Here is an 18,104-nt window from a genome sequence, read left to right as displayed (position 1 = left end):
GGAGTTAAGGCAATAAGGTAGAAAATTTATTTAAAAAAATTATTCACTTTTATGTTGTTTTGTAACAGCCTTATGTTAAAAATATGCATATAATATAAAATATAAATTATCGTTAATAAAATTGCCACTCTATTGCAACGTTACACGAGATATTACGATAAAATTTAATTTATTCTCGATTGTATATTATCTCATCAAATATAAACTCTTGGAACGTGAAATTAAATGTTAAATATAATTCTTAATTAACGAACGACAAACTTTTATATTCTATAATTTATTCTGTCAAAGTTATCGCAATTTCAGAACGCGCATCTATTTCCTGCATAAATCACGGCCGTGATTTATTCGAGGGAAAAATTTATATACAGCAAATTGTCCACAAGATCGGCCGTGTGTGCATGACTCGAGCATAACGTTCCGTAATTCCGTGCAATATATAATATACGTGTTGTCGCATCGGGGACGAACAACACGATTGCGCTGCCATCCGTTCGGAATGAAACTATGGAAGGAAGCAGACGACGTGGTAGCTGGTGACGGTGTAGTAGTGGTGTGGGAAGGGGAGGAGGAAGAGGAGGAAATGCATGGCAGACTCCCGTGTCCCAGGTGATCTCGCGTGCATGAAGCTGCGACCGAACGAACTGTGCGGGCGACGTGCGCTTTTCGACTCGATGACTAACCAGGCCCGGTTAATTGTTGACCAGACGTATTTACCGCGGCACAAAGCAGCCACGACCGGAAACTAGCGTGACATTGTTCATGAATTGTTTGTCCGCCATCAAACTGAGCGCGAGATCATTATCAATTTTACTCAGCGTTTAATCAAACGCAAACAACTTGGAACTTTCTCCTCTGGAAAGAGAGACGGACGGCTATACGTCGAACCCTTAACGGAGCAATATTATACACTCGAGTTTATATTGCACGATCGTGAAATGGACGTAACATTTCTGCGATGAAATAAAGATTTTCTGATAACGCAATCGACGTCGAATATTACTTCCCTTTTTTTTCCCCCCCCCCCCCCTTCATTTTTTCAGTGAACCGATTTACCGATTTTTCCCTCTCAATTTGGCGCGCGGACACAATACCCCGTTCGTGACAAAAAGAGAAAAGTGTAATTTTTTTCAGGTGCGGTATTTTCAGCTTTGTGCTGATATATATGTAGATATAATGGAAATCATTTGACGAATTTTACTATACGAGGCGGGTTTAACGCTGGAGCAATTCCAGTCCAATTTACACGGTATATCCCAGATGTATCGCTATTGCAGATAGCATGGAACATCATTGTGAATACGAAGCGAAGCATTAATGTCATACGAATAATTGTAGGATAGATAGGTAACTCGAGACTAGAGATTATTTAGCCGTTATAAATATCGAGCTTCAATCCACTCTCTCCCCGAATGATAATGTATTTCTCTCTCGATATTCACGTAGAAACATATCACGTTCTCGCGATTACGGGAAACGAACGAAAACCGCACACCGTGAAATCGGAATTAAAATATACGCGAGTGAAATCAAGAAAACATTCGTGATCTCCACTAACGCGATGAATTAGAACGGATTTAAACATTACTTTTGCTGCACACATTCGTAGTGCGCGCGATATCATGCCGACACAAAAGTGCTTCGCATTTCGAGCCGCGATCGAGCATGAAATCAATTATCGTTGTCGCCGGAGACCCGACCTTTCCCCGATATTTATTTAGCATTAAAGCGCGATCGTCGTTATATCCTCGCGGCGCCGCCGCGTTCTAACCGGCGGTCGTAAATCAGGCGAGGAAACCTGGCTGCGGCGTCTCCGATGGTAATGAATCGGAGAGTCGACCGACGGCGAGAACGCATTGTACAGCCTCGAGTTTCCACGCACCGTCGATGCGGCGTATGAATTTTCAAGGGAATTACTGCGCTGGATTGTATCTCGTAATCGCGTATCTATCACACGAACGACGTGCCCTCCCCGTGCAGGCGTGCACCTATTTCCAACAAAGGGGGACCGAGTCTCCGCCGCGTTCGACTATTAAAATGCAATTACCGATGAACCGTTTAACTCTTATTACACAAGCATGGCCGCCGGATCGATTGTCACGAAAAGGATTCTAAAAACAGGTCAACCTAAAAGCTCCAAAAACAGGTGTACGAATATTAGCGATATTTTGAGAAAGGCAGTGGTAGATATTTGTGGAATTCTATATCGATTATAAAATATACTATACGCGAGAGAGGAAAGAGCAAGATGTACGTAAAAAGATATGACCTGAAATTATTTTAAGAACCAAAATGTGACAACCAATAAATGTAATTATTTAATAATCATATCTTTTGTGGATTTTTAAGTAAATTTTTAGATAAAAGATTTATAATGTCAACGTTATACTCATATCATTCATATAAATTTAGAGGTCAGGATTAAGCATGGTCGGCAAAAAAGCCTCCTTCCTTCGAGAATTCAAAGAACGACCGAAGAATAACAAATTTGCATATATTTCCAAAACTTTTTTATTTTAGATATCGTTGCGTAACGGTATATTGTAAACACAGAATTAAACATAGAATGATGCAAGAAGGTGTAATTAATAATTTCTAGAGAAAAGTTAACCCGTCATGCTCCGATAATCATCCGGATAGTGGATAATGCAATAAACAGAATTGTAACTGCTCGTAAATTGCGGGTTAAGCAAAAGGCAGATTGTTAGTAGTCTTAAGCAAGATATTTCTGTATCTCCCAATTATATCGATCATCCATTACATTCGCTAACGAGGAATTAAATTTAAAGCGCAATATAGCTTTACGAGCGTGATGAAATTATCTACTGTTTCAGAAACATTTGAAAGTCATCCGAATTTGATAAACTTCAGTAATTCGATTACGTAATAAATTGTCTTACAAAACTGGCGTTCCTAAACTTACTAAATTATATTTAAAAAAGAGTCGATTTAAACAGATTCTATAAAACAGGGACTTTTAAATGTAAATACGATTAACGATTACATACTTAATTTTAATTTTACGTGATCTATTCTTAAATTTTGTTTTATGATCATAATACACGAATTGATTTTTTTCCTTATTACCATCTTCATATTAATTTAAACGTTGATAAACATTAACATTAATTGTCGTTTTTCCTCTCACTGTATTTTATCATAAATGAAAGTTTATATCGCAAACAGGACGCGTAACATATAACGCCTTGTCAAGAGAGGAAATTCTTTTATTCAATCTGTAAGTAACTCTTTCCGTCTACCGCGCACTTTGGATTACAAGAGGCTCTCCTTCATAGAATTCACTCGTCGTCGCATCGGAGGCAACGACGTCTCTTCTTCATTCATACGTGTCCAGAATCATTGACCGCGACCGCAACTACGTGACGGGATGACGGCCGCGCCTTGGGAAACAGGACGAAGGTAAGAAGGGGGACGTGCGGTTCAAGAAGTTTGGTTCTCCAGTAACGGAATGTACACTAGAATCTTGAAAGTACTCCTCCACGTGGCTCGCAAGGGGCTACTTCGTAGGAATGTAACGTACAATTTCGCGTTGTCACGAATGTCAAGAACATTCAAAAGGATTAGTTACTCTAACGGGGGTTCCTGCGCTTGCGGTTTTGGTGCACCGCACTAGCTTAAACAGCCAATAACGTGTCGCCTAACCTTTCGTCGTTACAATATTTGTTCACGAAAAGAGACAAGACATCGCGATCCTACGAACATTCTGCTTCTACAGAAAATGCTTGTAATATTCAGAAATGTACTTGGAGGATAAAAAGTATTCATATCAATGTTAATTTTTCATACCTTACCATTTTAAAACGCTTAACAAATGTCTCGTATTTTTGAGAACACATAATTTTAAAAACTATTTAAATTTATGACAAAGGAGAAACGAGAATACCACGATAAAGTAAGATTTCTGATTTTTCATCAAAATAAATTGTGAAATAAAATGTTTGAAATCAATGTAATTATTTTTATTATGTTTTTAACGTTCTTTATTATTATATATAACTGGCCCTTCAATTGTTCTAATTTCTTTTATTCTTACAGAGTCTATTATTATTTATTTTATATACGTAGGCGAAATGAAGCGTTATAATCATTATTTTAATTTTACATTATGACAAAGAAAAAACGAGAATATTACAATAAATCAATAGATTTGTGATTTTTCATTAGAATAAATCGTGAATTAAAATGTTCGAAATCAATGTAATTATTTTTATTATGTTTTTAACGTTCTTTATTATTATATATAACTGGCCCTTCAATTGTTCTAATTTCTTTTATTCTTACAGAGTCTATTATTATTTATTTTATATACGTAGGCGAAATGAAGCGTTATAATCATTATTTTAATTTTACATTATGACAAAGAAAAAACGAGAATATTACAATAAATCAATAGATTTGTGATTTTTCATTAGAATAAATCGTGAATTAAAATGTTCGAAATCAATGTAATTATTTTTATTATGTTTTTAAATTAAACATTCTTTATTTTACATAACTAACTCTTAGATCTTAAATTGTTCTCTCTCTCTCTTTCTAATTTGTTTTAATCTAAATTAATTTAATTTGTTATGGTAATTATTAACTAATTTCGATGCATACGATATTTTGTGTCGGGAACTGATCCTTTTCTAATCACTGTCATTATAGTTTTATAGTATGAGTGATAATTGATGTGCTTATCGATCAATTTGACACAATCGTGTTAATTAAGAGTCAGAAACTTACGATGGCCTGTTGATCGACCCCGTTCGGAGGTGGAGGTGGACTGAAGCTGGCCGCGGTCGGCGCACCAGGGGCGGCGGGATGAGGTGCGCCCGCCGCAGGCGGCACCTGAGGCCCACCGGTCGGGGGTGGTTGCTGGGGCGCACCGGCGTTCTCCTCCTTCACCGTCACTGGTGGTGGTGGCTTAACGTCACCGGCTGCACCGGCCGCCCCCACGACACCCGCGACCCCGTTTACCGGAGGAGGGAAGACACCCCCACCATAGGGCGCAGCCATCCCTGTCTGCACCATATGCTGAAAAAAGAAAATAATTTCTTGTAAGTTTCAATGCCCAATCATAATAACATAAAATTAAAAATAAGGATAAATTAAAGAATCATTTTAATACCGCTATGCATTGAAAAAAGTGACGTTATATCAACGTTATTTAAATTAAAAGTAATTATATTAAATCAATAACACTATTAATGAAACAACGTCATGTTCTAGTTTTAATGCAATTTTATTTGTTTCGTTAATAGTGTTATAAATTAACAAAATTATTTTCAATAATGTTGTTGATGTAGCATCTTTTTTAGTGTGTAAATATGACTTCAGCAGCTCACAAAAGTTTAGAATTTCATTTCATACAAGTTCGTTTCTGTAAACTTGTAAAACTAATATAATTTGATTAATTTACGTATATAACTTGATTATTTTTCTTATCCTTATTTATTAATGCATTACTCAATTAATTATACATATCAATTATTAATATAAGTTACAAGTTTCAAATTAAGAAAAGGAAATAATAATTATTAATTGAAACTTTCTGTGGAGTTAAATATTTATTAAAAATTATCCTGTCTACTATATAATTATTTTATATTGATTTTATATAATCTAATAAATTGACAAATGAAAATATCTCCAGTTTAAAGAAATTAGTTATCTCCCAATTAATCTTATAATTTTTAATAAGATCAAAACACTTTATAATTTATAATAATTTAAATGTGAACGTAAATAGATAACAGAAGTGTATATTTCTATCTTATTAACTTTTACAAACGTACGAACACTTTCTCGTCCATCATTCGCGATTCAAGGAAGAGAAATATTTTTCTTACTATAAGTAGATTCGATTCAGTTTTTCTGGTCTCTCCGAGATCGTTAAAGATGAAAGATAATGGCGAAAATGGCGTTGCCAATTTTTCGTGCGGTGGCAAACTATTCACCGCGACCGCAGGCAATCGTACTCATAGTAGAAAGATTTCTGGCAATGTTCCATTGGAATGTCGTGGCGGGCCACGATTGGTTAAATAATACCTCAACGCGAACCTAGTCCACGGTAAAGACATTCTTATCCAAAAAGTATAAGAGAACTAATCTTTCTTATCTCAAATCGAAGCTTGATTCTCTTTTTTATAAAATTCACAAATAAATCCACACATAACATAAATATTATAGACAAAAATGTTCTTTCTGTTAATTTTTGATTTAAGAAGTTGGATTAACAATTTGTTAAGTGAAAAAAACTATAAATATTTTTAACTCTTCATTACTCATGTGGAGTGTTTAGGAACACTCTCGCCTTATAAATTCGCCAAACACATATATATACATGATGTTTTTATTACATACATTACATTTATTTAAAAGATATATAGAATATTATTGTGATTTTTATATAGTTGTAAATAGCCAAAGAAAAACTATTGGAAACATTGAGATATACGTAATTAAAGTGTCCGGAACATTCGATACATAAATAATTATGTTTAAAAAAACAATGCGCGTGATGTAGAATTAAATACTTACATTACAATATCAGATAACAAAATATTCAGTATTAGATAATAAATATGTAATCGTGAATATAAATTGATTTAATCATTGTATAATTCGCGTGTATAAAAATATATTAAATATACTATAAGAAATAAAGCTGTGAGATAAAACATTTCGCTGTTTATGAAGTTACAACTATAAAATATAAATTTGTTTATATTTAGATAGACTTGTGATTTTTATTTTGAGATAGTTTATTAAAAGTTATTAAATTCTAGTCGAATAAAACGATGGATTTTAAACAATTTCTGAAATATAAGTCACGAAATATTATAATAAAAATTCTTTCAGTAGCTATAAGGGCATGTGAAAAATTATCAATGTTCGGCCAGACTTTCTAGTTTCGCTAAGGCCAGATAGTTTAAGTAAAGAGAGACAATTTTATAGAACGCGTAAAAGGCGGAGAAGGATCTGCGGAACGGCAAACGATTTACTATGGACAGCAGAGGGTAACTATAATTTATGGTACACCCCCGGGCTGTGCCATCCACAATCTCGCGCGTGGCAGGTTACAGATGGTTTGTCCAGTTTCTCCCTTCTCTCCAGATTATTTCTGAACGCTACCCCTCGACCTCGCTCCGCTGCGAGAGAGCAAAGAGCCATTTGTTATTCCTACCTTGAACATTTTTCTGAAAACTCGATTTAGACCGGATTTCGCCGATACGCACCGGCCGGCCGCACGAAGCGAACGAAGATGAAGCTACGCGAGGAATAACCCTTTGTTAAGTCTGAGAAATGAAGAACTTGGTCTCAGTAATTATGGAAGATCCGACATCAACAAAGTGCTGCGGCGATCCAGATGATTTCCTCGCGTCTGATTACGATAGCAGAGGAGTCTATGATAAATTAACAGCTGTCGTTTATATGAAAATGTCAGATGTAATGGATGTGTAAGAACAGAAGTGTGATTTATCATTTTATAATACGTAATACGCCATATAAAAGCAATGAGAAGTACATATATCATAAATGCATATGTGTATATGTATCCACAGAACATTACGCCTCTCTCTATCTTTTAATTGTAAAATTGATGTTTTAATATAATATATAAAATGCATAATTATAATCCATGTCAATATCGTCAATATTGAATCCAGACACTTATATAATAAATCTAATTTTATTTAATTTCATTCATCTATTTCTCAATTTTATATTTATTTTTATTATCTCAAAATGTGTGTTTTCCTCGACAATCGATTTCGCAAAGTTTGCCGCAATTCCATTTACTAAAGCTGTACACAAACTATCCAATTCTCCTTTTAAATTTTGTAACACAAAGTTAATTTCTTTTCAGCAGAGATTCAATTACTCATACACGAAGCGAATAGAATTCTAACAAAACCGCAAAAGAAACTGTTAGAACAAGGTTTCAAAAGTCTGATCACGATCGGTGACATTAACAAGAGAAATCTAACGAACACAATGAATAGAAACAAAAGAGATAATCTCTGCGAGGAAGTACCTACACATTGTTCATACAAGAGACAATCAATGAAAGGATACGTGGAGCAGTGTACTTCACGTGTGAAGGAATCCCTTTAGAAAAGCCTCGCGGCGAATGAGAACTGAAACTAAGTTTAAGCGAAATCGAGGAAAGTCGCCTCTGGCTCTGCACATCACATTCCCCTTCTACTGGCTTTCTATTCCACGAGCGTAGCTTAATCAACGAAAGGGACAGGATAAGAAAAAGGAGAGCGTACACGATGGAGAACGTGATCCCTGAGCCGACCTAATTTTCTCTCGCTGGCACGGGAAATATGTCTTACGATTGGCTGAGATATAAAGTCACGGCTCTTTTCGTCCTGATCACGAAGATAAAAGACGTCGGGAAGGATTAAAAACGCATTAATCTCCCTCGGTCGGCGAATACGAGGAAGCATTATAGATTTAACTTCCCGACTACCAACTGTGCTCCGTTAATTGATTTTTCTAATTTACGTAGAACGAACGCGTTCGCGAATAGAGAAAATCCTGGCAAGAGTTTTAACTTCGCGATACATATACCTAGTCGAGTCGAGTGTATAGGTATTTCTTCGTATGTCGTAATAGCTGCCGGAAGTTGGAATGCGGCATGTTAAAATTAAACTCGGGTCGCGTCAAAACGAATCAAATTTAAGTCACGTTCATAAGCTAGAAGGAAGTTTCTGTCTGCCACGAATAAGATATTGCGTTAAAAAATCATCCGTGTTGGTGAATAACGGAACATTTTGTGTAACACGACCAAATAATTCTTTTTATATCTCTTTAAATATCACAGAGCTTTATCGATGCTGCAAATATCGCGCGGATATTGTAGGAAAGAATAAGTTTCTTTAACATCCCATTGTCAAACAATTTGTTACTCGCCAATTTTCCTCTCTCTTCGAGATAAAATTCTCAATCCCACACAGTGGATGATGGTTCGTTCTCGCTTGGTCAACGACAGTCTAACAGTTCTTTGTCGTCTGTTCCTTCTTCTTCCCCTTTTTTTTTTTATGATCGTGATCAGAGCGAGACTTCCCGCGTGCAGTAGTACATACAAGGGACCATTCAGAGCATGCTTCCCCTTCAGCGTCAGCGGAGCATGTCGCCACAGCTAGCTGGGCCCTTACGGCAATCGCGTGCGCGAGCTCGAGGAACGTAATGAAAAAAAAACTTTAATGACCCCACGTTAATTCGATCAGCTATCTCGGGCGTAGAGAATGAATGACGAAATGTGCACGGCGCTTTAGTGCCGTTTCTGCTTGGCAATGCAATGCACTCGCGTTGCCTTAATTGGATACTCGAGGCAAACGATTATTCGAACGGTTGTGCAAATTGTCGATTCATCTTCTATTAAGTTCACACGATTAATATGACCATCGTTAGGTCTGATATAACTCTCCGAGCTGTTATTTTGAACCAAACTAAATTTGAATTGAGATCAAATATTTTTACGAGAAATTTTTTTTTTAATTTGAAATAAAATTTGATTTAATTACACATTAATTGCATAGAGAAAACAATCTTGCTTGAAGTATTTAAAAATAAGGTAGATACAGATCTGAAAATAATTTTGTTAAACCGTTAAAATAGTTAGGAAATTCAAGACGTATAATTCTGCTAACAGTATTTAGCAATTTAAACGTCCTACATACGTAATTATCTTGGTCCAAAATTATTTTCAGATCTAGGTATATCTCTAATTAAATTTTTAAATACTTCAGCAAAATAATTTTTTCATGTAAATTTTAATTTTATAAATTGTAATTATTTTTATTTTTAATGTAAAAGGTCATCAAAATAACATAAAATTTGAAAGGTTAAAAAGTAACTTTAAAAAAATAATTTGATTCCCCCGGCTTATATTTAATATATATACATTAAAAGAAAAGAGAAACAGAGAGAAAGAGAGAGAGAGAGAGAGCGCGGAGCAGAGATAAAATTGTAAGTAAATAAGATCGTATTACTTCATACCGTTTGCCCTTTGATTTTCGGAACTTTGTGAACCGCAGGATTGGCAAGGATGATCGTTACAACCTAAAGTACTCACGCGGATCACTTGCATCTCATGTTACGAAGAGCTAAGCTAAGCTAGTACGGGCTACGAAATCCGAGTTATCTCTACGTATCGGTCTCTCTGTTTCAAATCGATTCGAGCGAGTACTATATCAGACCAACGACCTATTTCGAGAGTGCCATCGACCAAACAAAATGGCACTTTTCGCATGCACAGCGTCTGTCTTATCGACTAAAATTGGGGGGTTAACAGGCGAATAACCGGCAAACCAGGGAACTGGCTTGTCGATCTGCATGGAGAATCAACGTTATCGGAATTGGCAGTAGAAAAAGCGGACGCGGTAGCTGTGAGTGGAGGCTGTTTCGCGCGGATCCGCGAGGAGATGCGCGAATCGAAATGGATTGCGTAAGCGCCGTTTCATCGCGCGGTCTCACAGCGTTTCGCATAGCGCAAATTCCTCGATTCTGTAACAAAAACACATATGTCAAAATATTTTCAACGAATAATACATATGGTTCACTGAAGCTGACTAAAATCTTCGTTATCAGTTTTTGCAAGGTAGATTTGTATTTAATAAAGTTTTTGCTATTAATTTTTTATTTTTTTAAATTTTGAATTTCAGAACTGTAAAAATAAAATTGTCAAACGTAAATTACTTCGAATCATCTACTATTTAAAAATTAAGATAAGTCTCCAAATGACCAGGGCCTGTATATTCTAGTTACAAATTAATGAAGGTATGCGAACAGTATTATGAAAAAAGAGAATAAATTAACTCTTAATGAATAGAGAATTAACTTAATTATAAAATGCACAATTGCGCGTTACCAGAACAAAACTTAGCATTCTAAACTTAATCCGCGCGAAACTGCTGTTTTGCGCGAATTAACCCATTTTCGCAATATCAAATATGGAAATGATATTATTGCAATTTTACAGAATAGCTACACAATAATGGATATGTTTGTAATTCCGTGTTGCGTTCGAGACAATGGGTCGAGAAACAGCTTATTTGCGCATTGCTACTCGCAGCTGTACCAGGATGCATCGCGCCATGTTTGAAATGCAAAAGCGAGCATCGCGATGCTGTACCAACGACACTGAAAAATCAAGAAAGACGCATCTCGCCCACGGCGGCGAAAGAAACAATGTGATTTCCCAGAAGCATGTTACCTCCTTTGGATATTATCATATATTAACGGAAGATATCAAGGTAAATACAATTTTCATCAACTTTCATGAAATTTCGTTGTATGCATATTAAAAAAAAAATATAGAAATAAAAAGAAGAGAAAGTTAATAGAAAAAAATAGAACAATATAAGAAAAAAAAAAAGATAATACGTTCAATTTATGACAATTAGCATTTTCTAAAAACAAAACGTGCTTAAAGATCTGATAAAAACAGGAATCAAAGAGCATGCTGCCTCACGCTGACTTGCATAAACACAACTAAAATACTTTCTATCTATATACTGTTTAACTTTCCCTCGCATTTAGCTAACAATAAGCTTGAAAGAATGGCGATTACTTACAATTAGATTCCCCCCCCCCTCTCCCCCACTAATAACAGACTTATTATTTAATGTTATAATTCAAATTACAATTTAGAAAGAAAAAAAATGCAGCTTACAGTTACTTAATAAAGTAATTCGGACGCAATAAAATATAATTGAACGATGGAAAAATCCAAGATACAATGAAAAAAGTTGATAAACGGCATAACATGTGTTGTTTAGAAAGCTATAAAGATAAGTACAACGCATCGATTTTCATGAAGATATGTTACTCATCGCTGCTTCACGGTGCTTTTCCGTGAAGCGACGCAACTGCCATTACGTCATATCCAGAAAGCGAGCAATAATTTCAGTAGCACACCCACACACGCACGTAAACGCGCACACAACACACATAGCACGAGGAGAGTGCTCGTAATTTAACCATCGGGTTTTCATCTCGAGCACTCTTACGAGTGTAGACGGGGCAACTTTAAGCTTCCTACGACAGCGGTTTGCCCTTGAGTATTAGGTAGGATCCGAAACGCGCGCGCCCGCCGGTAGTACGGCCACCCTTTCTCGTCCTTTCGATGTTTTGACGCCCAGCAAAGCGAACGAGAGCCGCCAAGAATAAACCTGAAATCAATAGCGAACAGGAGGCTCTCGAGAGAGCGAGAGACAAAAGGCAAGGCAGAAGCTAGAATAGAGACAGAGAGAAAGCGGATAATGGCGGGAGGTTTTCCGACTCAACGAGCTTAAGGTACATCCGGCATATCCTTCTCTATACGGTCCACTTTGTCAGTAGATTTTTCGTTTTACGATTACCGAAGTCTCATTTCGATGCCTGACGAGAATAAGCAGAGATTACTATGAATCTTTATTACATGACGATGGTGGCGCTTCCCAGAATTGAAAAGTTAAAAAGTACTGACGGAAATCATAAAAATGTTTTATGATGCGTGTTATTTGGTTTTTTCGGTATCGTTGTCTGTACCATGCCGTGCCTTGCATCGACTATTGTACTAACATTTTTATCATATGATTGTTATTCATTGAGATATGATTGACTGCATTAATAATAATATAAGCTCAATCTTTTTATTACTATTGATTTATGATTTGGAAATTGAGCATATAGTTGAAATAGTTTATTCCGATCAAAGTTTAAAAGCTGAGCATGATGATGGAAAGCCCTCATTAATTAATCATTGCTTATATCAATTTTATGATATTCTTTAAAATAATTAATTCTCATTTTGAGTACATAATTATTTTAAATAGTTTATTCCAATCAAAGTTTAAAAGCTGAGCATAATGACGGAAAAGCCCTTATTAATTAATCATTGCTTGTATCAATTTGATAAATTTTATGTGATATTCTTTAAAAAAAATTAATTCTCATTTTGTGTACACAATTATTTTGATAATTATTTTCAGATTTGTCAATCTCTACATTTTTTAACACTTCAGCAAAATTATTCCCCTCCTCTCTCTCTGCAGAAAAGAAACAAAGAGAACTAAAAATATGTTTTAATTCGTGAACGAAATCATTACGATCCAGCCAGCGAATCGATCGTAACAACAACACGGTGATAGAGAATGCCGATCGCTTCCATTCTCGTTCCTATACGCCTCCTTCTCGCACGATCGCTCTTTCCCTCATTCCCCTCGCTCACCGAGTTAAATACTCTAATTCGCGTTAATGGATGGCCCGTTGCTAGTGGATCGTTTCTAAAGAGCCTCTTCCCGGTCGGGACGGACGCGTCATTCAGCAGAGCGCATTCACACCACTCGGGCCCATGTAACAAAGCATCGTCAATGATCGGGCCCCTGTTCTCCTGAGATCGACATCTAGCCGCACAAAGGAAATCGTCCATTTGATAGGAGTGCCTGGCGCAACATCGCAATCTTATATAGCGATTAGTAGTCAATATACATGGTACACAACGGAGCATAAAAGTCGCTAAGGTCTACGTGGTAATTACATCCGCCATCGATCGTCGACATCGATCGGCTCTTCCGTCACGTAACGATATACGTTACGTAAGCAGAATTCGCGAGTGTCGCTCTTTTGGCGCGCGCGCACACACACATAGCGAGTCTATCTATTTAAATCTATACGTCTCGTAATTATCTTCAGAAACCTGTATAAATAAATTTAATAATGATTTACTTTACGATAAGCGTCTGGGTTAATAGTATTAATTACTATCGCGGAATAGGTCAGATTAAACGACTAGGTTATCTGTTGCGAGACGCGAACTGTTTTTGACTAAAAAAATTCGACACATATCAGACCTTTCATGTTCACGAACTTACCGCATATTCTCGTTGAGCGATCTCTATCTCGCACGGCAGCGGCATTATAAGGAACCCATCTGTGAATCAGAGCGAACCGATCTACGTTACGTGATAACGATCGGCAAGCGTTCTGCCTCAACGTCACGGTCGAACGATCACAGAGAGTAGTCGTGTTTACCTGTCCGCGAATGACGATTTCAAAGGGAATTCAGTCTATTTTGTCAGACATTGAACGGTCGTCCCGACCTTCAGCTATCTCTACCTCTCTGCACGTAAATTTTCACACGCACGTGAAGCTTGATAGCGACCGCGCCGCTTCCTTTCCGCAAAGCGCGTTATTTTCGTCGAAAAAATACACAGCCCGGGAAAATTAAAGCGGGTTCGCGAGAATTTGGCGTGCGCTCCACCAGGCCGAGAGATTTTATCCGTCAAAAAAAAAAAAAATACTGCAGAGATATACGACGTTACATGCGATAAATGTGCTATATGCTTACAACATTTAACGATCCCTAAACTGTGTTTATCTACATGCGTATCCAAGATTCCGAGAGAAAAATTTTATGCGCCATCAGCCTTTTTAGTGGCTGTAAAAACTTTTTTAAATTGCAACGTTGTACTTTGGCGATTAATTTTTTTAACATTTTATTTCTCCACTTCATATCTATTCCTTATTTCATAATTTTTATCATAAACGCGATAATATATCATTTTTAGTATCTCCTTATATCATTTAATTTCATTTACACGTATATTATCATTTTTTAAAATATTCTAAACCTACACACAGTAAACGAGCTGTTTTTAATTTTAACAGAACCATAAATGAATCTCTAACTGAAACATGATAATTCTCAAGTCCGTATAAAAAAAAAGGAATTATCTAAAGATTAAAAACTTCTTATAAAGCGACACATTTAAATATTTTAAAAATAAAAATAATAAAGAAATAAAAATCTAGTTGTTTCGATGCAAACATAAAATGAATTCATATTTACAGTTGGAAATGGAAATTTAAAGAGATAAGAAAATTTAATATGTATGTGAAAGATGGGCACGCAGTAAATCGATAACACGTGTATTTACGGATATACGTTATTTTTTGTATATTAATAACACTGCTCCGGTTCAATTCCATTCGTTGATATAAATTAATATGGTAAACGTCACGCGGCTTTTACCGCAGAGCACGTTTCTGCTAACTGCAAAAGTGGTCAAATTACGTTTAATTCATTCATTATTTGAGTAAAGTCGTATTGTCTCAACAATCCGTACAATAAATCGCGAGACTCGAAGATAAAAATCTAAATGCGTTCTCAACCATTTATCGCTATATTTTATCAATAAACGTGTTCGCGGCATGACAGCGCACGGTCAGAGTTATGAAATCAGTTTTCGCATTGTCGTGGGGTACAATAAAAATGGTACTCTTGTCGAGATTTCGCGAGAACTGGCCGTGCGAATTGATATCACTGTGCGCGTACGCTGTCCGGAAGCGCGAAAGTTTCATAAATCGTCTAAATGCGCGAGCAACTTTTATCAGTGCGAGCGCGCGCGCACTCGGGAACTCGGAAATGAGTCCAGTATCTAGAGACTCGCGAAATACGAGCATCGGGAGATCGCGGGAGCGACAGGAAATTGAAAAATTCCGCGTCCCCAGGGGAAACGCCAAGGCAACGAGGTACGTAACGAGATTTCGTCGTTCGATGAGTCCGAAGATGGAAACTCGCTGACTGGACTCGTTTTGTACTTCTTACTAATCGCCGGATTACGCCTCGAATTAAATCGCCGAAAGTACCAAGGCCAAACGTTAATCATAAGATATTGACGCAGTTTGTTGATTAATGCGCTCTAAATTTCTTGCAGTGAAGTCTCACTCCAAAAGAGTTAAGATACTGCTAGTATTGAAAAAGAGTAAAAAAATTTGCACTCTTGAATAAAAATGATAGATTTTCTCTCTAACTCTATTTTTGAAGTGAGACTCACTCCAATAAAGAGTAAAAATCTGATACTATTATTCAAGAGTACACATTTTGCACTCTTTTTCAGTAGAGGCTGTATTTTAATATTGTTTTGGAACGAGATTTCACTCCAGAAAGTTCAGAGAATACACAACGTAAATCTGGAATACAGAAAAACGTCATTAGTATTTCGTAAAAGAAAAAATAAATGAAACCAAAAATGAATTTATCTCTATTGTATTAACCTTTAATATGCACGATTGAGTCTTCATGTTTTACGCATTTATTTTCTTTGAAATACATATAGAAGAAATACAACAGTTTACTAAATAATAGTCTCTATCTTCTTTTATCGAATATACACTACTTTATAAATATTTTTTACGTTAAAGAATATGTAAGAATCATTTAATAATTTTTTGTATACTTGTAAAAGTGATGAAAATTACACTCGAACGACCTATCGTGTGCAGTAAAGAATTAAAATATTATCGTGTATATTATATAATTTCTAAAAGAGAATATTTAATGAATAATCTCACTTCTCTAATCAATAGTTTATTGGAGAAATATTCTAGAAACAATTATCCTACGTATATAATTAAATTCGTTATAAAAAAAAAATCGTAAGATTCTTTTTATGGTCACAATTATCAAATTTCTACGAAATCTTTGGAATGTTAATACTTGACCGAGAACAGTGGACCCATTCAAGTTACATCTCGAAAGAAGAAAGGTTCTTTTCAACGATATTGCTTGTTTCCGTGCGCGCACACGCTTCTAGTTCAACTCTTTCAATCCCGAAACTTGGTGGTAATTACAGCCGGGCTTTTTTGTGGTGACTTCGCCAAAGTGTTATAAACTCGGATAAAAATTATTCAACGGTTCGCCGAGGTAATTAACGGATCAGGATTCTTGCGCAATAAAGTTCGTTCCATTGATCTTATGATCGACGACAGTCATATTATAATTAAGATTTCGTTACCAGATGCTTATTAATAAAGAACGGGTCGTGCTGTAAAATCCTTGGTGCTGTACCATGACGGATAGCATCAACCTCCTTACTATAAAGCCCACTTAGACGATCTATAATTCGCGACCAATTCAAGATATAATTCTATTTACAATTTTATGTTTCATCTTAAATATAAATGTATATATACTCTCTGATATATACTTTATATGTATATGTGTGCATTTAATTTCTTCAGATATATTTGTACCAAAATTCTACATTACGCAATAAATAATAAAATATGGCCTCGATATATATATACATATACTGAGAAGCAATTTATTAAATTTTAATAAATATTTCTTTGAATATAGTCCTAGCGGAATATTTACTTACAGTAAATAAATATTTAGATAAATAAAAAAAATGATAGTTGAATCAAACTATTTAATGGTTCTTGTATCTACTGATAAATATGTATTTACATTTAGTAAATATTTCGCTAGTATTATTCAAAAAAATATTTATTAAAATTTAGTAATTTTTTTTCTCAGTGTACAAATTCATGCAAAATTTTGTAACACTGATTTTATTAAAATTACGTTTTAATCGCAAATACTGATATGTGTGTGAGCATTTATTTATCTCATAAGGATTCTCACCCGACACATATTGCACTGTAAATTTTAGACATTAATACATTGTCATTTTTCCATAAGAATTTATTTTCTACATCAATAAATAAAGAGAAAGAGAAAAATATTATATATAAAGTATTTTTAAAGTTCTGAAAAATAATTTAACAGATAATCGATAATAGTATTAAATTTGAATATATATAAACTATTACTTTTCGGTAAATAATCCGATAGATTTTTATTTATGTGTATACATAGCATAGAAAAGCCTCAACGCGATTGAGAACCACTGACAACTCAATGAGGGCGTCATTATTCGAGCGAGCATGGCCCTTCGGAATTACCCTTCGGGAGATAGACCCTTTCCGGACTTATCCCCTCGCATCCTCCCTCTTTCTATACATATATTGTTCCTATAATATAAGTATGTGTACGTGTATGTGAACGCGCTTTGTATCAAGATAGAGGGAAAGAGAGAAAGAATAGCGTAGATATTTATGATGTTGAACGTAAGAAGAACATAAGTCCTCCCAGAACATAAAAATAGCGAGAAGAGCTGCGAGTAAAAATAACAAAAAATGAGTAGGCAATGGTTTTAAAAGTAAGAAAATATAGATATAAAGGAAGAACCACATAGTGGCACTATAAGTCTAGATTATATATATATATATATTATGAAAACTTCTAGATAAAAAAACTA

The 18,104-nt window shown here is 35.5% G+C and overlaps 1 protein-coding gene across 1 annotated transcript in view; it reads right to left on the bottom strand.

Annotated features, from left to right (window-relative positions):
• The window catches only part of LOC108773798 (RNA-binding Fox protein 1), a 264,406-nt gene that overhangs the window by 100,298 nt on the left and 146,004 nt on the right, over positions 1-18,104 (bottom strand). Inside the window, exon 4 of the mRNA XM_018539732.1 lies at positions 4,747-5,037. Coding sequence (XP_018395234.1) covers positions 4,747-5,037 — 291 coding nt within the window. The remainder of the gene's footprint in view (positions 1-4,746; positions 5,038-18,104) is intronic.

This window comes from Cyphomyrmex costatus, unplaced genomic scaffold (assembly GCF_001594065.2).
Source record: "Cyphomyrmex costatus isolate MS0001 unplaced genomic scaffold, Ccosl1.0 scaffold222, whole genome shotgun sequence".
Taxonomy (NCBI): Eukaryota; Metazoa; Arthropoda; class Insecta; order Hymenoptera; family Formicidae; genus Cyphomyrmex; species Cyphomyrmex costatus.
This window is presented reverse-complemented; position numbering and strand designations above follow the sequence as displayed.